Source organism: Bufo bufo, chromosome 5 (genome assembly GCF_905171765.1).
Source record: "Bufo bufo chromosome 5, aBufBuf1.1, whole genome shotgun sequence".
Classification (NCBI taxonomy): Eukaryota; Metazoa; Chordata; class Amphibia; order Anura; family Bufonidae; genus Bufo; species Bufo bufo.
Genome location: NC_053393.1, coordinates 20,793,520 through 20,817,466, shown reverse-complemented (window position 1 = coordinate 20,817,466; position 23,947 = coordinate 20,793,520). Strand labels below are relative to the sequence as shown.

The window sequence follows — 23,947 nt, the reverse complement described above, 5'->3', positions numbered from 1 at the left end:
GCTGCTCGTACCAGGCTGGGCCACAGGGTCCCTAACATGGCGGTCCCCTTGCTCCGCCTGGCGGCGTCTCCGCCGCCTTGGGGGCTCATCATCATCGCTAGATGATGAGGAGGACGCGGATGACAACAGGAATGTGGGGTCATCCTCATCCTCACTGGGACTCTCGGAGTCAGAGGCAAGCTGGGCGTATGCCTCCTCGGCCGAGAACGTCCGGCGGGCCATAGGGGAGTGTGTGTCTGCGTGTATATGTGCGTGTGTGTAACTCTTTATTTTGTTTGCGTGTGTGTGGGGGCACGGGTGTTCACGAACTCACCCTAAAACTAACAGAAAAAAAACAAAAAACAACTAACTAAAAAAAGGGCAAAAAATGTGAAAAAAAAAATTCAAAACCGCTGATCAACCGTCCGAAGTTGATCAGCGGTGAGGTGTGCGATGCGCTAACAGTGGCCGGACACTAAGTGCCGGCCACAGTCAGCGTACACCAAAAAAGAAAAAAGAAAAAGAAAAAAATGCACCCCAAAAAAGGTGGGGGGGGGCGCAGGGGGGGGGGGGGGGGGGAGTGGCAGCACCCCTGGGGGGTCTAGGGTCACACAGCTGTGCTGTGGACCCCAGACACCCTAACTTAGGGTGATGCAATAAAAGTTCACAAACTAACTTTCCCTTTTTTTTTCCTGCCTAAACCAAACTTTCCCTGTGTTGTCCCTATGTACCTGATGGGGGGTGCTGGGGCACAGATCGGGTCCTGGGGGCACAGATCGGGTCCTGGGGGTGCTGGCAGACACACGTGCAGGCAGCTCCTCTCTCCTCCGGCTCCGGAACACAAAAGGAGGAGGAGAGGAGCGCCTGCCTCTTTTGAATTTGCCGCCGGACCGCCCACAGACTAATCAGAAAGCGATCCTGAGTGGTGATGTCACCATCACCACTCAGGATCGCTGGATGGTGATTGGTGGAGTGAAATCACACCACCATCACCATCCTGTTCCGGGTTATCGGGTCTTCAGAGACCCGAATATCCCAGAAACGTAGAAAACCGCAGGTCTGAATTGACCTGCGGTTTTCTGCGATCGCCGACATGGGGGGGTCACAGGACCCCCCGACGCATTTGCCCCAGGTGCCTGCTCGATGATTTGAGCAGGCACCGGGTTCCGATCACCGCCGGCCGAGCGGCAGTGATCGGAACCATTCATGACGTACCGGTACGTCATGTGTCCTTAAGTACCAGGACATCAGGACGTACCGGTACGTCATGTGTCCTTAAGAGGTTAAGGACTCAGCCCTATTTCACCTTAAGGACTTGGCCATTTTTTGCAAATCTGACCAGTGTCACTTTAAGTGCTGATAACTTTAAAACGCTTTGACTTATACAGGCCGTTCTGAGATTGTTTTTTCGTCACATATTGTACTTCATGACACTGCTAAAATTGGCTCAAAAAAGTTAATTCTTTTGCATTAAAAAATACCATATTTACCAAAAATTTAGAAAAATTTGCAAATTTCAAAGTTTCAGTTTCTCTACTTCTGTAATACATAGTAATACCCCCAAAAATTGTGATGACTTTACATTCCCCATATGTCTACTTCATGTTTGTAGCATTTTGGGATTGATATTTTATATTTTGGGGATGTTACAAGGCTTAGAAGTTTAGAAGCAAATCTTGAAATTTTTCAGAAATTTACAAAAACACAATTTTTAGGGACCACTACAGGTCTGAAGTCACTTTGCGAGGCTTACATAATAGAAACCGCCCAAAAATGACCCCATTCTATAAACTACACCCCTCAAGGTATTCAAAACTGATTTTACAAACTTCGTTAACCCTTTAGGTGTTGCACAAGAGTTATCGGCAAATGGGGATGAAATTTGAGAATTTCATTTTTTTGCCTAATTTTCCATTTTAACCCATTTTTTTCCACTAACAAAGCAAGGGTTAACAGCCAAACAAGACTGTATCTTTATTGCCCTGACTCTGCCGTTTACAAAAACACCCCATATGTGGCCGTAAACTACTGTACGGGCACACGGCAGGGCGCAGAAGGAAAGGAATGCCATACGGTTTTTGGAAGGCAGATTTTGTTGGACTGTTTTTTTTGACACCATGTCCCATTTGAAGCCCCCCTGATGCATCCCTAGAGTAGAAACTCCATAAAAGTGACCCCATCTAAGAAACTACACCCCTCAAGGTATTCAAAACTGATTTTACAAACTTTGTTAACCCTTTAGGTGTTGCACAAGATTTAATGGAAAATAGAGATACAATTTCAAAATTTCACTTTTTTGGCAAATTTTCAATTTTAATAATTTTTTTCCAGTTACAAAGCAAGGGTTAACAGCGAAACAAAACTCATTATTTATGGCCCTGATTCTTAGTTTACAGAAACACCCCATATGTGGTCATAAACCGCTGTACAGGCACACGGCAGGGCGCAGAAGGAAGGGAATGCCATACGGTTTTTGGAAGGCAGATTTTGCTGGACTGGTTTTTTGACACCATGTCCCATTTGAAGCCCCCCTGATGCACCCCTAGAGTAGAAACTCCAAAAAAGTGACCCCATTTTGGAAACTAAGGGATAGGGTGGCAGTTTTGTTGGTACTAGTTTAGGGTAAATATGATTTTTGGTTGATCTATATTACACTTTTTTGTGCGGCAAGGTAACAAGAAATAGATTTTTTAGCACATTTTTTTTTTTTGTTATTTACAACATTCATCTGACAGGTTAGATCATGTGGTAATTTTATAGAGCAGGTTGTCACGGACGTGGCGATACCTAATATGTATACAATTTTTTTTATTTATGTAAGTTTCACACAATGATTTCATTTTTAAAACAAAAAAAATGTTTTAGTGTCTCCATAGTCTAAGAGCCATAGTTTTTTCAGTTTTTGGAAGATTATCTTAAGTAGGGTCTCATTTTTTGCGGGATGAGATGACGGTTTGATTGGCACTATTTTGGGGTGCATATGACTTTTTGATCGCTTGCTATTACACTTTTTGTGACGTAATATGACAAAAAATGGCTTTTTTTACACCGTTTTTATTTAATTTTTTTTTTACGGTGGTCATCTGAGGGGTTAGGTCATGTGATATTTTTATAGAGCCGGTCGATACGGACGCGTCGATACCTAATATGTATACTTTTTATTTATTTATTTAAGTTTTACACAATGATTTCATTTTTGAAACAAAAAAAAATCATGTTTTAGTGTTTCCATAGTCTAAGAGCCATAGTTTTTTCAGTTTTTGGGCGATTATCTTGGGTAGGGTATGATTTTTGCGGGATGAGATGACGGTTTGATTGGTACTATTTTGGCGTACATGCGACTTTTTTTATCACTTTTATTACCTTTTTTGAGAAGTAAGGTGGGCAAAATTTTCTCATAGTTTTAATTTTTTTATTTTTATGGCATTCACCGTGTGGGGAAAGTAACATGACCGTTTTATAGATCAGGTCGTTACGGACGCGGCGATACCTAATATGTGTAGTGTATTTTTTTTAAAAAAATTTTATTCAGTGATAAATGTGTTTTTTTTAATCTTAACTTTTTTCCCTTTTTTTTTACATTTTTTTGACCCAGACCCACTTGGTTCTTGAAGATCCAATGGGTCTGATGTCTGTATAATACAGTACAGTACAATATATATTGTGACAGAAGAATTGCAGGGGTGGCGCTCAGTGGGTGCTGTCTGCAAGAAGCGGCGGTATCGCGGCAAGAACCACACAAAACTGCCGCACTGGAAAGGCAATGAGGTGTATTTGAGATACTGCGCTGAAGGACAATTTTTAGAGGTTTATATTGTTACACAGTTATTACAACTTGGTGCAGGCTGGCATACGAGGATATTTCACTATACAGGTATTTAAGCTGGTTTGGAGACCGCTTACCTGTAGCGAAGACCTCAATTGGCGTGCTTTTGTCTGCGTCCCTGTAGTTTCAGAAAGTCGGCTTATTTCTCTTTTCTTTTTCTTTTCTCCGCTTTTTTGCTGGTTTATTCCTTTGGATGTAAGTTTATTTTTCTTTCTTCTTTATCGATGCTTTGGGTTAGGATGGGGTAATCCAGCTGCAGGATGGGTCGGCGTGCTGTCTCGTGCCCCGGCCGGTGACACGCTGCTGCCGCAGGTGGAGGTGTGTGTGGGGGAGTGGTTGGCGCTCACTTGGAGTTTGTTAGTGACGTCACTAAAGCGGTCAGGCAATGACCGACAGGTGCCAGGTATCCTCCAACGCGTTTCGAACAGAACGCTGTTCTTCCTCAGGGAGTGCTGCCTGGCTGTTTGTGTACCCTTTTTATAGGTACTTCTCCAGCGCTTTAACCTCTTCCCTGCCAATCCTGCATGGATTCAGTGTTATTTGCCTATTCAAAGGCGAACAGTTCCAGCTCTGCATTTAGTCCGTTTGGTATTAGGCTATCCATATTAAATATCCATTTGGATTCTTTTTTTGACATCTCTTTGATGTAGTCCCCCCCCCTCTTATTAGATGGTATTGTTTCCACCCCGCAGAATTGGGATCCAGCAAAGTTTCCCCCATGCTTTATACTGTAGTGACGTGATAATGGATGTCCATCATATTTTCTGGTTATGTTGTACACATGTTCTCCCATTCTTTTTACACAAGAATATGGAAAACCCACCGGGGAGACCTATTGTATCAGGCATAGACTGTCTCACCAGCTCACTATCCAAATATATTGACCAGCAACTACAACCCTACGTACAGGTACTACCAACCTATCTTAAAGACACCCAACACACTCTACAAATCCTTAAGGATGTGGAATGGAAAGATAACTACATAATTGGCACACTGGACGTAAAATCATTATACACCGTGATAGAAAACAAGAAAGGAGTGGACGCTGTTCAATACTTTTTAACAAAAAAAGGAGAAATGCCTGAAACACAAATCAACTTTTTGGGAGAATGCATTATGTTCATTTTAACTAAAAATTATTTTTTATATAATGAACAATTTTACCTACAGACATGGGGTACCGCGATGGGGACGAGATTCGCACCGGGGTTCGCTAACCTATATGTCGGGTGGTGGGAGGAGTTAACCATCCACCCAGGCGGCGCCCCCCGTGCGGGTCTCGTCCTCTGGCGACGTTTTATCGACGACATTGTTTTTATATGGGATGGGGGGGAAACAAAACTGCTGGAATTTTTAAATGAGATCAATAAAAATGATTTTTACTTGGAATTTAGTTCTATATACAGCAGTAAAGAAATCAACTTCTTGGATCTAACCATCTACATAGAGGGAAACAAATTACTCACCAAAACCTATAGCAAACCGACGGATGGGAACAGCTTCATATCGATGAACAGCTGCCACCTTCCCAAATGGCTGGAAAATATCCCGCGGAGTCAATTTATGAGGCTGAGACGAAACTGCACAAAAATAGAGGAATATGAAAAGGAAGCAGACACCCTACAGAAAAAATTGGAACATAAGGGATATGACACAATAAAATTGCTGGAGCAAAAGATAGAAATAAACCAACTAAACAGACAAATTTTACTAACAGCAAAAAAGGAAAAAAATAATATCAATAAAAATTCAAGCTCTCTGGATATTGAAATCAATACAACAATTCCACCCATCATAACACCGTACAGTAACCAGGTCCCAATTTTCAAAAAAATAGTAAAAAGACACTGGGACATTCTCAAGGAAGACAAAATAATAGGTGAACTTATTCCGAAAGATCCAAAATTTGTATTCAGAAGGGCACAAAATATAGGTAACATGATTGCCTCAACAGGTAGATGTACAGGAACCAATGCAGGGGAAAAAAATCAGAAACCAAAAGAAGAAGGATTAGGAGGGTTCCATCCATGCAGAACCTGTAGAGCATGTAAAATATCAAAAAACAATAAAACCATAACAGAAATCACCAATTCAGAAGGATCTTATAAACACACCATAAAACAGTTCATCACCTGCAACAGTAAAGGGGTTATATATACCTTAACATGCCCCTGCAAGAAAATCTACGTGGGCCGCACCAAGAGAACCCTAAAGAAAAGAATGGGAGAACATGTGTACAACATAACCAGAAAATATGATGGACATCCATTATCACGTCACTACAGTATAAAGCATGGGGGAAACTTTGCTGGATCCCAATTCTGTGGGGTGGAAACAATACCATCTAATAAGAGGGGGGGGGACTACATCAAAGAGATGTCAAAAAAAGAATCCAAATGGATATTTAATATGGATAGCCTAATACCAAACGGACTAAATGCAGAGCTGGAACTGTTCGCCTTTGAATAGGCAAATAACACTGAATCCATGCAGGATTGGCAGGGAAGAGGTTAAAGCGCTGGAGAAGTACCTATAAAAAGGGTACACAAACAGCCAGGCAGCACTCCCTGAGGAAGAACAGCGTTCTGTTCGAAACGCGTTGGAGGATACCTGGCACCTGTCGGTCATTGCCTGACCGCTTTAGTGACGTCACTAACAAACTCCAAGTGAGCGCCAACCACTCCCCCACACACACCTCCACCTGCGGCAGCAGCGTGTCACCGGCCGGGGCACGAGACAGCACGCCGACCCATCCTGCAGCTGGATTACCCCATCCTAACCCAAAGCATCGATAAAGAAGAAAGAAAAATAAACTTACATCCAAAGGAATAAACCAGCAAAAAAGCGGAGAAAAGAAAAAGAAAAGAGAAATAAGCCGACTTTCTGAAACTACAGGGACGCAGACAAAAGCACGCCAATTGAGGTCTTCGCTACAGGTAAGCGGTCTCCAAACCAGCTTAAATACCTGTATAGTGAAATATCCTCGTATGCCAGCCTGCACCAAGTTGTAATAACTGTGTAACAATATAAACCTCTAAAAATTGTCCTTCAGCGCAGTATCTCAAATACACCACATTATATATTGTACTGTACTGTATTTTACTTACACTTTGTCTGAACAGATCTATGCCTTTAGCACAGATCTGTCCAGCACCATGGACAGCAGGATGCCTGAGACGGCGTCCTGTTGCCATGGGAACCTTCCCCGTCTGCTCAGTACTGGTCAGAACTTCGCAGACGGGGAAGGGTAAGGACGGGGCTGTCGGGGGGCTGTCTGGGGGCTCTCTCCCTCTCCCATCGGGTGGCTGCAAAGGCACAGCAGCCCCCTGATGGGAGAGGGAGGGAGCTCCCTGAGCTGTTAACCTTTTCCATACAGCGGTCCAGACGGACCGCTGTATGGAAAGGGTTAAACGGCTGACATAGCATCACCGATGTCAGCCGTTTATACCAGGGTGTCAGCAATGTGCTGGCACCCTGGTATACCCACTAGACACCAACGATTATTCAAGGGGAGGCGGGCGGGGGATCGCGATCCCGCCTGCCGCACCGCCCGCCTCCCGCACCTCCCGCACCACCTGCGACACCCCCCCTGCACTACCCGCCCACATAATATCATTCAGGGGTGAGGGGGGGTTAATTAAACTTTATTTCGGGCATTTTAAAGTTTGATCCCCGCGGTCAGAGACCGCGGGGATCAGAATCGGCTAAAAGCGCAGCAAACTGCAGGTCTAAATTGACCTGCGGTTTTCTGCGATCGTCGATACGGGGGGGTCAAATGACCCCCCCCTGCGTTGTTACGGGATGCCGGCTGAATGATTTCAGCCGGCATCCCGTTCCGATTAACCCCTGCGGCGCCGGAATCGTGAATTAAAGCCATGACGTACCGGTACGTCATGGGTCCTTAAGGATTCGGGACCCATGCCATACCGGTACGTCCTAAGTCCTAGGGCATCTGTCAGCAGTTTTGTACCTATGACACTGGCTGACCTGTTACATGTGCACTTGGGAGCTGAAGGCATCTGTGTTGGTCTCACGTTCTTATGTGCCCACAATTCTGAGAAAAATGCTGATTTAATATATGCGAATTAACCTGTAGGAGTAATGGGGGCGTTACCATTGCACCGAGAGATTTCACTTTTTCCACAACTGCCACACCCTCTGCACTTTGATTGACAGAACCAGATGTGATGATGTTTACACTGCCTGGCCCTGTCAATCAAAGTGCAGAGGGCACAGCAGTTGTGGAAAAAGTGGAATCTCTCGGTGTAATGGTAACGCCCCCGTTGCTCCTAGAGGCTCATTTGCATATAATAAAACATAATTTTTCTCAGCAATGCGGGCACATATGAACATTGGACCAGCACAGATGCCTTCAGCTGCCAAGCGCACATGTAACAGGTCAGCCAGTGTCATAAGGACAAATCTGCTGACAGATGCCCCTTAAATTCCGTTGTCTTAAAAATGGCAGACCATGTAGTACATCGGTTGGCTTGCTCTGTATTTTATGATGTTAATTGTTACATGTTGTCTTCAAAAGTACTGGAGGGGTTGTATATCTCATGCAGAATGCTCAGACGGGTGAGAAAAAAAGAGTCCAGCAAAGCTGGGTTGTTTGCTGAAGCACTTTGCCCTAAAGTGTTTTATGGGCTGGATTTTTCTGGAATGGCGTGTAGGTGTTGGTAGTGGAACATGCCATTCCTTCCTCACTCCAGTACAATACATTCCTCTAGCCTCAGGCAAACTCAACTGTAGCTGCTGGGCTCATTGCTGTAAGGATAAAGACAAGTCTGTGATGCTTATTGAGGGTTAGATGCCTGGAAGCTGCTTGACTTGTTGGCTGTGTAAAGCCTAATCTCTCATGTTATGCTGAGAGCATAAGTGAGAAAAACCCTCTGTAGCCGAAGATGGACAAGGGCTTTTGTCTTGTGGTTTATGTTCTATTTATGTGCCTTGGTTTCACTCAAGGGGCTGTATAATTTAGATGGAAAATAAATGGTATTGGACTTTTAAACTACTGAAGCCCACACCATCTTTGCTCTCATTTGCCAACAGGTGTATTGCTGAGTCCCATATCAAACAGTAAAGGACAAAATATTAAAATAAAACTCCATAATAGAAGTTTCTCCAGTTGATGAAAGTCAAGATTATCCCACCAAATTCCCAAATTTTCTGTTTTAATTGTTAAAGGCTATGGAGGCAATTTTTTATATTACTGTATTGCATTTATTTTGAACTAAAAATAAATATTTTTCAATTGGTCTTTATTAAAAATATGGAGCCCTTTTTTCTGTACAGAGCTGAGATGCTCTAGTAGCAGCTTGTGGATTTTTTGTTTTTTCTGTCATCTGATGAGCAGACAGACTCCTTATTTCTGCTCTCTGACATTATAAGCACTCTTTATAGCTCAGTTCTTATCTTACTGATAAGAATGTGGCTCAAATAAATGTTTAGAACCTCTTAGTTGTTTAGAGATAAGGCTTTTAAGATGACTGACACAAAGCAAAAGTACCTGTCACACAGCTAGAAAAACAGTTAACCCTTTGTGACAGAACAGCTCAATATTTTTAACAAAGGCCAATTGAAATTATGATTTTTACCCAAAAATGAGTAAAATGCAATCAAAAACATACATTTCCTCCAAAGGTGTAGATAGCCTTTAAGAGGACATATTTAAAAAAACAGCTGATCGGCGGAGGTGCAGTTGTGTCGGACCCTCACTGATCTGCTACTGATAACCTTTCCTGAGAATAGGTCATCCATAAAAATAAATTGGACTAAACCTTTAAGGTTCATGATGCATGCCAGCACCATATTTTAATTTTATGGGAACCATAGATTAATATAGGAGACCTATTACATCTATCTACAAATTAGAAAAAAAGATAAAGAAAAAACCTTGGCTCCGGAAACCAGTCTGAATGTGTGCCCACCACAAATGGAACGTCTTCATTCCACCCAGAGCCTTCCTAACACTGAAACATAAATTATAATGCCGTGTTTATGCCTCCTGCACGAGCCGAGCTGCAGAAAAATAACACTGATTGGAATATTTTTGGAACCAAATTTGGATAATTAACTTTTTGATAGAATTTTTTGAAGTAAGAAGAGACTTCAGCCGTATAATGAACTGGCCCAGATACATTTACAAGTCCAATTTGGAGGAAGCTGGTGACTTCCAGCCCCGTTAATCCTGTTATTCTCTGTCTCAGCCTGCGGCATCAATAAAAGGATCGCAGGTTATTCCGCGGAGTAGATTTATTGGATCTTTTAATTCCATGGAGTTGCATATTTTATTATTGGTGTGTGAAATAAAATTATTATTACAGCTGTAGAGAGCAGGTTTCCAGGTCAGATTTATTGTGCCTGTAAATTCTACTGCGTTGCGTTGGTATAAATTCTGAATATTTTATGAGAGGTTGTGGGGTCTGCGAGAAGTATTGCAGATGTTGGTGCTTATCATGCAAAGGCGGTGTGAATAGATGATGTAGCGACTTGTGTTTTAGACACTACACTAATAATCTCGTCGGGAGGTTTATGGTTGAAGACAATTCTCGGCTTGGGTGCAGGCTACAAGTTGGGAGGAGCCTCCAGAGTGGTCCAACTTTTTCTTTAGCAGTTTTCCAGTGAAAGGCAGTGGATGGACCAAAGACAGAAGGTAACGTTTGCAGTGTGAAGCCAGACTACAGGAGGCATATGCAATTCAAAAAGTTTGAGTGTAATTTCTCAGTTTTTTATTTATAAATCTGACTTCAGAAATGAAAATACTAATGTGCAGCTCTAACTTCTAATGCCATTTTACAGTTTATATACAGATAATTTGTACATACATTACATTACTTATCCTGTACTGATCTTGAATTACATCCTGTATTCTACTCCAGAGCTGCACTCACTATTCTGCTGGTGCAGTCACTGTATACATACATTACTTATCCTGTACTGATCCTGAGTTAAATCATGTATTATACTCCAGAGCTGCACTCACTATTCTGCTGGTGGAGTTAATATGTACATACATTATATTACTTTTCCTGTACTGATCCTGAGTTACATCCTGTATTATACTCCGGAGCTGCACTTACTATTCTGCTGGTGCACTCACTGTGTACATACATTACTTATCCTGTACTGATCCTGAGTTACATCCTGTATTATACTCCAGAGCTGCATTCACTATTCTGCTGGTGGAGTCCCTGTGTACATACATTACATTACTTATTCATTCCTGATCCTGAGTTACATCCTGTAATATACTCCAGAGCTGCACTCACTATTCTGCTGGTGCAGTCACTGTGTACATACATTACATTACTTATCCTGTACTGATCCTTAGTTACATCCTGTATTATACTGCAGAGCTGCACTTACTGTTCTGCTGGTGCAGTCACTTTGTACATACATTACATTACTTATCCAGTACTGATCCTGTATTATACTCCAGAGCTGCACTCACTATTCTGCTGGTGCAGTCACTGTGTACATACACTACATTACTTATCCTGTACTGATCCACAGTTACATCCTGTATTATACTCCAGATCTGCACTCACTATTCTGCTGGTGCAGTCACTTTGTACATACATTACATTACTTATCCAGTCCTGATCCTGAGTTACATCATGTATTCTACTCCAGAGCTGCACTCACTATGCTGCTGGTGGAGTCCCTGTGTACATACATTACATTACTTATCCTGTACTGATCCTGAGTTACATCCTGTATTATACTCCAGAGCTGCACTTACTGTTCTGCTGGTGCAGTCACTGTGTACATACATTACATTACTTATCCAGTCCTGATCCTGAGTTACATCATGTATTCTACTCCAGAGCTGCACTCACTATTCTGCTGGTGCAGTCAGTGTGTACATACATTACATTACTTATCCTGTACTGATCCTTAGTTACATCCTGTAATTTACTCCAGAGCTGCACTCACTGTTCTGCTGGTGCAGACACTGTGTACATACATTACTTATCCTGTACTGATCCTGAGTTACATCCTGTATTATACTCCAGAGCTGCACTCACGATTCTGCTGGTGGAGTCACTGTGAACATACATTACATTACTTATCCTGTACTGATCCAGATTAACATTCTGTATTAAACTCCAGATCTGCACTCACTATTCTGCTGGTGCAGTCAGTGTGTACATACATTACATTACTTATCCTGTACTGATCCTGAGTTACATCCTGTATTATACTCCAGAGCTGCACTCACTATTCTGCTGGTGCAGTCCCTGTGTACATACATTAAATTACTTGTCCTGTACTGATCCTGATTAACATCCTGTATTATACTCCGGAGCTCCACTTACTATTCTGCTGGTGCAGTCACTGTGTACATACATTACATTACTTATCCTGTACTGATCCTGAGTTACATCCTGTATTATACTCCAGAGCTGCACTCACTATTCTGCTGGTGCAGTCAGTGTGTACATACATTACATTACTTATCCTGTACTGATCCTGAGTTACATCCTGTATTATACTCCAGAGCTGCACTCACTATTCTGCTGGTGCAGTCCCTGTGTACATACATTAAATTACTTATTCTGTACTGATCCTGAGTTACATCCTGTATTAAACTCCAGAGCTGCACTCACGATTTTGCTGGTGGAGTCACAGTGTACATACATCACATTACTTATCCTGTACTGATCCTGAGTTACATCCTGTATTATCCAGAGCTACAATCACTATTCTGCTGGTGGAGTCTATATGTACATACATTATATTTCTTATCCTGTACTGATCCTTAGTTACATCCTGTATTATACTCCAGAGCTGCACTCACTATTCTGCTGGTGCAGTCACTGTGTACATACATTACTTATCCTGTACAGATCCTGAGTTACATCCTGTTTTATACTCCAGAGCTGCCCTCACTATTCTGATCGTGCAGTGATTGTGTACATACATTACATTACTTATCCTGTACTGATCCTGAGTTACATCCTGTATTATCCTCCAGAGCTGCAATCACTATTCTGCTGGTGGAGTCTATATGTACATGCATTATATTTCTTTTCCTGTACTGATCCTTAGTTACATCCTGTATTATACTCCAGAGCTGCACTCACTATTCTGCTGGTGCAGTTACTGTGTACATACATTACATTACTTATCCTGTACTGATCCTGAGATACATCCTGTATTATCCTCGAGAGCTGCAATCACTATTCTGCTGGTGCAGTCACTGTGTACATACATAACTTATCCTGTACTGATCGTCAGTTACATCCTGTATTATACTCCAGAGCTGCACTCACTATTCTGCTAGTGGAGTCACTATGTACATACATTACATTACTTATCATGTACTGATCCTGAATTACATCCTGTAATATACTCCAGAGCTGTACTCACTATTCTGCTGGTGGAGTCACTGTATACATACATTACATTACTTATCCTGTACTGATCCTGAGTTACATCCTGTATTATACTCCAGAGCTGCACTCACTATTCTGCTCGTGCAGTGATTGTGTACATACATTACATTACTTATCCTGTACTGATCATGAGTTTCATTCTGTATTATACGCCAGAGCTGCACTCACAATTCTGCTGGTGGAGTCACTATGTACATACATTACATTACTTGTCCTGTACTGATCCTGATTAACATCCTGTATTATACTCCGGAGCTCCACTTACTATTCTGCTGGTGCAGTCACTGTGTACATACATTACATTACTTATCCTGTACTGATCCTGAGTTACATCCTGTATTATACTCCAGAGCTGCACTCACTATTCTGCTGGTGGAGTCACTATGTACATACATTACATTACTTATCCTGTACTGATCCTGAGTTACATCCTGTATTATACTCCAGAGCTGTACTCGCTATTCTGCTGGTGCAGTCACTGTGTACATACATTACATTACTTATCCTGCACTGATCCTGAGTTACATCCTGTATTATACTTCAGAGCTACACTCATTATTCTGCTGGTGCAGTCACTGTGTACATACATTACTTATCCTGTACTGATCCTGAGTTACATCCTGTATTATACTCCAGAGCTGCACTCACTATTCTGCTGGTGGAGTCACTATGTACATAGATTACATGACTTTTCCTGTACTGATCCTGAGTTACATCCTGTATTATACTCCAGAGCTGCACTCACTATTCTGCTGATGGAGTCACTATGTACATACATCATATTACTTATCCTGTACTGATCCTGAGTTACATCCTGTATAATACTCCAAAGCTGCACTCACTATTCTGCTGGTACAGTCACTGTGTACATACATTACATTACTTATCATGTACTGATCCTGATTAACATCCTGTATTATACTCCAGAGCTGCACTCACTATTCTGCTGGTGCAGTTACTGTGTACATTACATTACTTATCCTGTACTGATTCTGAGTTTTATCCTGTATTGTACTCCAGAGCTGCACTCACTATTCTGCTGGTGCAGTCACTGTGTACATACATTACTTATCCTGTACGGATCCTGAGTTACATCCTGTATTATACTCCAGAGCTGCACTCACTATTCTGCTGGTGGAGTCACTATGTACATACATTATATTACTTATCCTGTACTGATCCTGAGTAACATCCTGTATTATACTCCAGAGCAGCACTCACTATTCTGCTGGTGCAGTCACTGTGTACATACATTACTTATCCTGTACTGATCCTCAGTTACATCCTGTATTATACTCCAGAGCTGCACTCACTATTCTGCTGGTGCAGTCACTGTGTACATACATTACATTACTTATCATGTACTGATCCTGATTAACATCCTGTATTATACTCCAGAGCTGCACTCACTATTCTTCTGGTGCAGTCACTGTGTACATTACATTACTTATCCTGTACTGATCCTGAGTTTTATCCTGTATTGTACTCCAGAGCTGCACTCACTATTCTGCTGGTGCAGTCACTGTGTACATACATTACTTATCCTGTACGGATCCTGAGTTACATCCTGTATTATACTCCAGAGCTGCACTCACTATTCTGCTGGTGCAGTCACTGTGTACATACATTACTTATCCTGTACTGATCCTGAGTTACATCCTGTATTATACTCCAGAGCTGCACTCAGTATTCTGCTGGTGGAGTCACTGTGTACATACATTACTTATCCTGTACGGATCCTGAGTTACATCCTGTATTATACTCCAGAGCTGCACTCAGTATTCTGCTGGTGGAGTCACTGTGTACATACATTACTTATCCTGTACTTATCCTGAGTTTTATCCTGTATTGTACTCCAGAGCTGCACTCACTATTCTGCTGGTGCAGTCACTGTGTACATAGATAGCTTTACTTGTCCTGATCTGATCAATCTATTGTCCGTGAGTCCTTCAAGTAAGTGAGGACTGTCAAAAGCGGAGACCACTTTAAGCAGAAGTTAGGGGCAAAAAGAAAATTCACTTTTTTGGTTTAGGGAGGACATACCCCTAGTGCTGGTACTGGTCATATTATGTAACCAGAGGTGTCTGCTATAGGGTAGGATTGGCAGCTTTTATTTTATCATATCTATGAATGTTGCGAGAAGCGAAGCATTCAGTGGAATTCAGTCCGAAGTTTCCGAAAAACTCGATTTGCAACTAAGCTGAATTTTCTCGCTCTTCGTGGTTTCAAATCAGTTTTTCCTAAAATGGTGTGTTACAAAGATAAAGTAAGAAGCCCAGGAACGTGAGATCACCCATAATGCCGTACAGTCAGTCAATCCGCAGATAGCCACCCCCCGTATAAATACCTCACCCTGCGCCGTGTCCACCATTGTCCTGTGAGCTGAGCATAGGGAGAGACGTGACAAGCATACGCGCTCCGGCTCCCCCGATCTTCGCCGGGGGAGCCGGACCACGGCATCTGAAGGGTTAAAAGTCCTTGTCTGGCAATCTCACACTGAGACTGGACCACCGAGTGGGAAGAATAGGATCAGGCAGAGTGGCCTGGGGATACCGGATTTATAATTCGTAACGAATCAAACTTCTTGGCGAAGTTCACATTTTTGTAAACCTTCGCTCATCTCTAATGTCCATCATGGGGCTCGTGTGGATTCATGTCTTAACAGGAATTACGGACAATGGTGGAATTCATGTTCCCCGCCCTTCTCCTCCCCAAAAACATCTTAATCAACAAGAGACAAGTTGTAAATTACAAAGAATTGTCGATTGCCAGCGCGCGGCCATCGATCGCACGGATCGTTGTATTATCTCATATGCAGTAATTATGTTACATCAGGTTCCCAGCCCTAACGCTATGGTAATAAATGACTGCTAACGACCTGAGCGCTGGATTCAATAACGAGTATTAATTAACTCTTAATGGTCAATATTATGGATTGACTCAGTGACCCACCATCTGCTGAGCCCCCCATACTGTGAAGAGTCGCTGAAAGTCATGATAGGAAGCAGGAACTGTGACGCCTGGTTACATTTCTTATATTGTATACTTTGTGTTACATTGGGATTTTTATGACAGTAGAAGATCTGGGAGACATTGGCGGACGGACGTAGCATGCAGTGCGCGGGAGTCTCCGGGATTTTAGATCTAAGGGGAATTTGTTACTTCTTCTGCACTGGTTTCCTGATGTACTTTTTGTCCCTTTTGTGGCTTTTTTATGTAGCTTTTGCCCAAGGAGGTGGGTGTGGTAGTTGGCCTATTGGTGTACGATGCACAATTCAACTCTGCTACAAGGTGGTGTAAAATCTACTAATAGGTTTTTCAATTTATTATCAATTTTAAAAAAAAAAATTTAGTTATTTTTTGCCATAAAGTTCCCGGTATAAATAATAAATGTCTGGCAATACTTTACAGCAGACCACAATCTGTACAGACGCTGACTGAACGATCAGGCAGTACGTAGGTCCAAAAGAGGGTTCCAAATCCTGAAATCTAAGATGAATGCCCAGCAGAATTATGAATGCTGCTCTGGATATGGTTGATATCTAATTTAACTTAAAATAGGAGCTCTCACCTCTCCTGAGATGACTGTTTTAATAACTACATTCATCCCTTATGTAAAAAGGATTCTGGAGCACCCATTCTTATGGCTCTATGTTATGATGTGCCTCTATTATTACTACTAGAAGTTTATGACTAAATTGCCAACTTGCTGTAACTGGCTGGGAAGAAAGGGGGGAGTTTGCCTGCACAGTGTGACACCAGCCCACCCCCCCCCCCCCCCCCACACACACACACACACACACACACACTGGTAGCAGTGCACCCAACTTGCAATTCATTCATAAACTTCTAGTAGGAGTAGTAGAGGAACGTAGTAACACAAAGTCGTAAGAACAGATGACCTATAATCGTTATTACATGTCCCTGGACGGAAAAGAATAAAATCTTTTGTGTTTTGTCTCACCAGGTGGATGGACGGCATGGACGACTTGGGGCGATTGTAACAGGGACTGTGGCGGTGGTCTGCAAACCAGAACCAGAACCTGTCAGTCTCTTCCAGATGAAAGCCACATTTGTGAAGGGGTTTTAGAAGAAGGACGGCTCTGCAACAGAAAGGCATGTAGCGGTAAGTGTACGGAACGTTACTATCTAATGTATGGCTCATGATGATAAGCATTGTAACACCCCATAGTCCCGAGGTCAATAGAGAGAAATGGACCATCTACAGATTTGTGTCCAAAATGTAGGCAGATGGCCATGCCTTCATGAATGTTGGCTAAATGTTGCCAATTTAGGTTGGATCGGCTGACCGTCTAATGTGTATGAGGTTGTCCTGACCCCAAAGGCAGATGTCAATGGAAAGAAGGATCGGGATGTTGTGTTTCAACATGCCCAATCTTTTTGTTCTCATAGAAGATAAGCCACCACCAGAGGTCCTCTTCCTGTTTAGGACACATGCACTCTTGGCCAAAATTAGGGGGGTTGGAAGAAATAGCTGTTAGGCTACATTCAGATGACTTTATTGTTTTGAAGTCCGCAAAACACGGATTCCGGCCCATGTGCTTTCCACAATTTGCGGACCGCACATGGCTGGCACTGTGATAGAAAATGCCTATTCTTGTCCGCAATTGCGGATAAGAATAGGACATGCTCTATCTTTTTTGCAGGACCGCGGAACGAAACTACGGATGCGGACCCATTCATACGGTCGTGTGCATAGACCCTTAGCTGAACATTTCTAAGGTGTTACCATCTATCAATGGTCTACAATCGACAGCCACTATGGCCAGTGTAGTATAGAAAGCGATATATCTGTATATGAACCCCAACCCCTCTTCCAAAAAGATTCCATAGAACGATACAAAGTCATCTCAAATCCAATCATGTATGTCCTTCATGTCTGATCCTTTATGAGGTTCCTTTCTGGAAGGTAACTGTATCATGTCTTGTGAGAAGGGTAACTAGAAACTCTGAGGTTCATTCAATCATGTTGGTTGAGATACACCTGAGATCATTTGTCATGATGCATCTGAGGCTGCTTATGGCTATGTGACCAGGTGGACATTATAACAGGTCCTTTCAGAGAGTTACATTTAGGATTGATTTCATGCCCGGGGCGACGTGGTTGTACAGTATCTGAAATCCCCAGAACTGAAGTGTCTCATGTTGGAAACTTGTAATTCGCATCTTTAGAATTTGTTTTCCTCCTCATAGAATTAATTGTCTGTCTTCATGTTGATTTTTCTGGGTAGGCCACTTAACATCACAGTTTGTGCATCATTGACTTGGCGTACATCAACATTTGTATTTGGCTGCTATTGTGCCCCTTAGACTTGATTATAACCAGAACATGGAGTTAGCTGCCACTTTGGGATATGATACTGATACCAATGGCTCAGTGGTCACCAAAATGTACAGCTGACCACAACCCTGTCAAGCACCATTGACAGGTGGCCACCAAAAATTCCAGTCAACATTTGAATTAGTGTCCACTAAAAAGTTCAGTTAACCGCAACTGTTGTTCCATAGGACATCATAGCGCAACCACATTGACTCAGTGGCCCCAAAGGCTGTAGTCATCTCCAACTATTGTGTGATCTCACTGTAATATGTGACACCATTGATTGGGGTTTCCAACCATTGTGACTATGGAACAATCCGATAAAATGGTTCCACATAAAACTTCATCAGAGGTTGGGATTGACTACAACTATTAAGAGATCTAAGAGACACCATTGACCCAGTTGCCATTATTATCTGCGGTTGACTAACAACTATTGAGTAATCGTACATTAATGTTCAACTCTGTTGACACATTGGCCACCAAAACTACCAGCTCACTACAAGTATTGTCCAGTATTGTGTAACCGTTGACTCAATAATTTAGGTAAGGCAGAGGTCATCACCTAGGTCAAGCCTAAAGCTAGACATTTCCTTTAGATAGCTTTTTCAGCCAAAAACTATCCCTCTCAATACCTCCACGCACTGTCATGAAGGGTAGGTAACAATGCTATACTCCACCTGCACCACTGTCTCTACCTACTTGCACGTTCCTCCCTAAATTGCAGTCCACAACTTGACCACAGTCCTTGACTTGACTAAGTGCAGGGTCCTAAACCTAAAGGGGAAAAAGAGTAGTCAGACAGAAAGAGGACAAAACCAGGACCAGATCAGGATCCAAAAGCTAAGTCAAATACACAGCAGAGTGAAACCACAAGATAATGTCAAGGAAAGCGAGGACACTACCAAACATATTGGATGGCTGGCCGGTCCTGCCTATATAGGCATGCTCACCCAACAATTGTCTGATGTTTATCATCATCTTAAGGCTAAGGCCATAGGTATCCCGTTGTCCGACGGAGGCATTAGAATTGAATTCGGAGTTAAAACAACTTCATTGAAAGCTATTACTCAGCTACAATGCTGGACAGGAACCATAGATTATTTAACTGACACATAACACTCACCAAACTCCCATATCAATGGGCATTTATGTTAGTCCTGTGGAGAAAAGGGGCTGCCAGTCACTTCTGGCACCACTTATCGCTGGGAGACATAACAGAAAACACAATTAAAAATCCAACCTGTTGCTTCATTGTTTTTCCCAATGGTACATGTTGGAGATAAATCTGCAAGACCCAGCAGAATGTTGGTGAATTTACTAGTAAAATGTCTATGCCAAACTTAATGTAAATTTTTGGGGGGTAAAATATTGATAGCCAAGCCATAGGCTCAATGTATGATCACTTCAAGGGGGTTGAGTAATTAAAACGTGAAGCTCCTTGGCCCCAGTTCAAAAAACAAGTGGTAGAGGCACCAGGGCAACTGCCAACTGCTCACCACTGATTTCTGCAACTCCACCCTAAAGACAAGCATGGAAGAAGTTGTAGCACTTCCTGGAGCTCCTCAGCCCCTTCATGCTGCTTAGGGTTTCACCAGTCCTTAAAATTTGCCATTTTTAACGTGAAGCCCCTTTGAAACTATTAGAATTTTTTTTAAAGAGAAGTTCTCTATTCCTTTTACTTTGAATATTGAGATATTTGTGGACATTACGTCGGCGCCACACCTTGCAGCCAATGTTCAGAATCATGAGCTCTTAGAACGAGGCGATGATTAAACCTGATTTCCTTAGGTCGATGTAACTCCGACTCGCCTCATTCTTTAATTTAAAAAAACGCTTTATATATTAAAAAGAAAAACCATTTTAGATAATGCAAGACTGGTTCTCATAATCATTATCTCCATTTTCGAAACATGCGGTGATATATATTAGATGAGATTGTCAGTCCAGAGTCGAGAGGGTGCAGAGTACGGAATACCAAAGACCAAAATTGAAAGCCAGGCGTTCACGTGGAAAGTGATTAGGGCGAAATTAGATGAAATTACTTCATGCATTTTTTACCTCTTCCATCATTAGAAATTATTTTGCAATTAGCACCAGGTTCTCCGATGCCTCCAGACGTTCGAGGTATAATTTAACAGCCAGGAAATGAAGTTTAGACCTTGTAAAACTATATTAGATATTTTGCTCTAGTGAATAGATCTTAAAGGGGTTGTCCATACGCCTTTGTCAGGTCCTCTGGAGATGAGCTGACCCAGGAACCCCTGTTATTTGTGGGGGAACGATTTCTTGTCAGGTCAAAAACTGCATAAGAGTATGAGCCAGTAGATGCCTGTCCATGGAGAACTTGAATATTATCTAAGCATGTTGCTAGCTCCTTTTACCTACACTGGACATGACCAGTGCAGACTCCCCCAGCAGTAGCATGCTGTATTTATCAAAGTCACCATGTATTCCATAGGAGTCAAAACCCTGGGAGATACAATACCTTCTCTATTATCCATTTCATGACGGAGGTACTGGTTAATACCGCTCGACTCCCCACAGTCATACCCCAACCCCACCTCAATCAACATGCCTTCCCCAACCCCCTTTCCCCAATAAAGACACTGACACTGCCTTTTGGATTAATTTGGCCACAGCAGCCGATTTATTACAAACATACATATAATATCATAATAATAATAATAACCTCATAAATGCCAACCAAAACACATTAACATGTATGTCCCTTCTTTTCTGAGGGGGAGGTCCTTGAAGCCCTAAAACCCAAAACAACCGCGTCGAGGTGAGCCGACTTACCCCCGGCCGTTGACCGCTAGCTCGGAGGCACCCCTGATGGCTCGCCCTGACAGTTCTGCCACAGACGCCCAACAATCCTGGGAGTCCAACCCCACCTGTAGGGCCCTCCCATCCTCCTTACCATAGAATCACACCGACTCCAAGGACCTCCCACCGCCTTACTGCCGTGACAATCTTCCCCTGACCCATTTCTTCCCCACTCGTCCCCCTTCTCCCTTACCACCACCCTTTTTACCTCCTCAACAGGGCGGGTGGGCTCCTCAACAGGGCGGGTGGGTGGGCGCTTGCCTAACAAAATGGCCCCTAACCGGCTGCTGCCCCACACTTTTAACCCCTCGGACACCCCCCCTTAATTAAAATCACCAATCCCTGTTCTGGGGGTCTCACTAACCACCCCCCCGTCATGGTCGCCTCCCCTAAAGGCTCCCGCCCCGCAGTCCGGCTCTACTGCACCATGGAGAGCTTCCAGCCAGCATTGTGCTGTGTGTCCTCTCTGCTTCCAATGAAATATTTTGCTATGTCTATCGTCTCTTGCTTTTCCTATGAACCCATAGCATTTGTGTGCAGGGGCCCGCGATGCCTTTCTTTGTGGCCCCCAAGCATTGGGACACAGACATGCTCAGCCTTTTCCATAACTCATATAAATTACAATGGTGAAACTGTAGCTGTCCACATGTACAAGCACCTCACCTCCATCGCTCTAGAGCAGCACATAGCATGGTAGAGACCTCCATTCTCCAAATAAGTGCTTGTCCCAGATGAAGAACACACATCTATCAGACATTCCTGCCCTATAGTGCCAATATGGCATCTCTAGGGTGTGGGTTATCTCATAATTAATGCAAAAAATAAAGACATGAGGCATCATAGTACATGACAATCTCATTCTAACAAAGCTAGAACCAGCCATGTACCTCACATGGATCCAGAGATCTCAACGTTCATTGCTCCAATAGTTCTGCTAGATGTATTTCATGCTGGTAGCTCAGGGACCTATCCGTTCTGCTGCAGCTCTCTCTCTCTATCACAGCTCAAGGGGCATGTCCTTTCTGCTCCAGTGCTCCCCCTATCATTGTTCAGGAATGTGTCCTTTGTGCTGCAGTTCTCTTTCTGTCACAGCCCAGGGGGCATATCCTTTCTGCTGCAGCTCTCTCTATCACAGATCAGAGGCATGCTCTTTCTCCATCAGTTCTCTCCCCTGTAAGGCCTCATGCACACGAACGTTGTTTTGGTCCGCATTCACCTCAATGGGGCCGCACTCTGTGTGCCGTCGCTCCATTCCTTGGCCCCGCAAAAAAAAAAATAGAACATGTCCTATTCTTGTGCGTTTTGCGGATAAGAATAGGCATTTTTTATTATGGGCGCCCGTTCCGCAAATTGCAGACCGCAAAACATGACACATGGTCGTGTGCATGAGGCCTAAGACTAGATACAGCTGGTGTCAGTTGAAGAACGAAACTGTCCATGTACGACCACTTTAGCAATGCCACTGAGGTAGTCGAGCTCCCCCGACTATGGGGAAGAGCTCCCCCGACTATGGGGAAGAGCTCCCCCGACTATGGGAAAGAGCTCCCCCGACTAGGGGAAAAAGCTCCCCCGACTATGGGGAAGAGCTCCCCCGACTATGAGAAAGAGCTCCCCCGACTATGGGAAAGAGCTCCCCCGACTATGGGGAAGAGCTCCCCCGACTATGGGAAAGAGCTCCCCCGACTAGGGGAAAAAGCTCCCCCGACTATGGGGAAGAGCTCCCCCGACTATGGGAAAGAGCTCCCCTGACTATGGGGAAGAACTCCCTCGACTATGGGGAAGTGCTCCCCCGACTACGGGGAAGAGCTCCCTCGACTATGGGGAAGAGCTCCCCCGACTATGGGGAAGAGCTCCCCCGACTATGGGGAAGAGCTCCCCCGACTTTCCTAATCACCGCAGATCTTGGTTTCCAGCCTATCCTCGATGCGTCTTCTACAAGGAATCTTCAGAGTTAACAGTCATTTTATTTCATTTTTCAAACCAAATGAGATCTTCCTTACAAGCGAGTCCAGGAGAATTCTACCATCTGTTGGACTGTGTTGGCGATAGCAGACACATTGCCTCGATAAAGACATTATGAATTATTAGACCGGTTGGAAGCCACTTTATGTAAATACCATGGCAGGGGCGGCAGCAGCCGGGATGGTTATTCATAAGGCGGCATTAAAACGGTATCTCAGGGCACAGATAAAGACTCCGAGCCTCCGTCCACACACAGACAAAACTCTGAAGTTAATTATTCCGGAATTTTATGAATTAATCCGCTGAAAATATTTTAAAAAAAATTACCGAAATATGTTTTATGATTTCTAAAATAAAAGTTTAGAAACTGGTTAATCTCATATTTTGAGCCACCATCTGGGCGGGTCGGAAATTGGAAACAATGACTTAAAAAAACATTCCGGGCAAAAGTGATACAATGTATAAAGTCTGGTTCTGAGGGGGCGGGGCATAACTTATCTGGAGAGTTTGTTTAACCCTTTAGTGACAAATAGTGATGGACCTATCCATCATGATAATCTTGCGGGCACTGAGCAGGAACACGCAGCGGCTGTAATAGATAGCGGG

At 43.2% G+C, this 23,947-nt stretch overlaps 1 protein-coding gene across 1 annotated transcript in view; it reads left to right on the top strand.

Moving 5' to 3' along the window:
- ADGRB1 (adhesion G protein-coupled receptor B1) overlaps positions 1-23,947 on the top strand; it is a 587,254-nt gene that overhangs the window by 285,750 nt on the left and 277,557 nt on the right. The window contains 1 exon segment of the mRNA XM_040432704.1: positions 17,177-17,335. Coding sequence (XP_040288638.1) covers positions 17,177-17,335 — 159 coding nt within the window.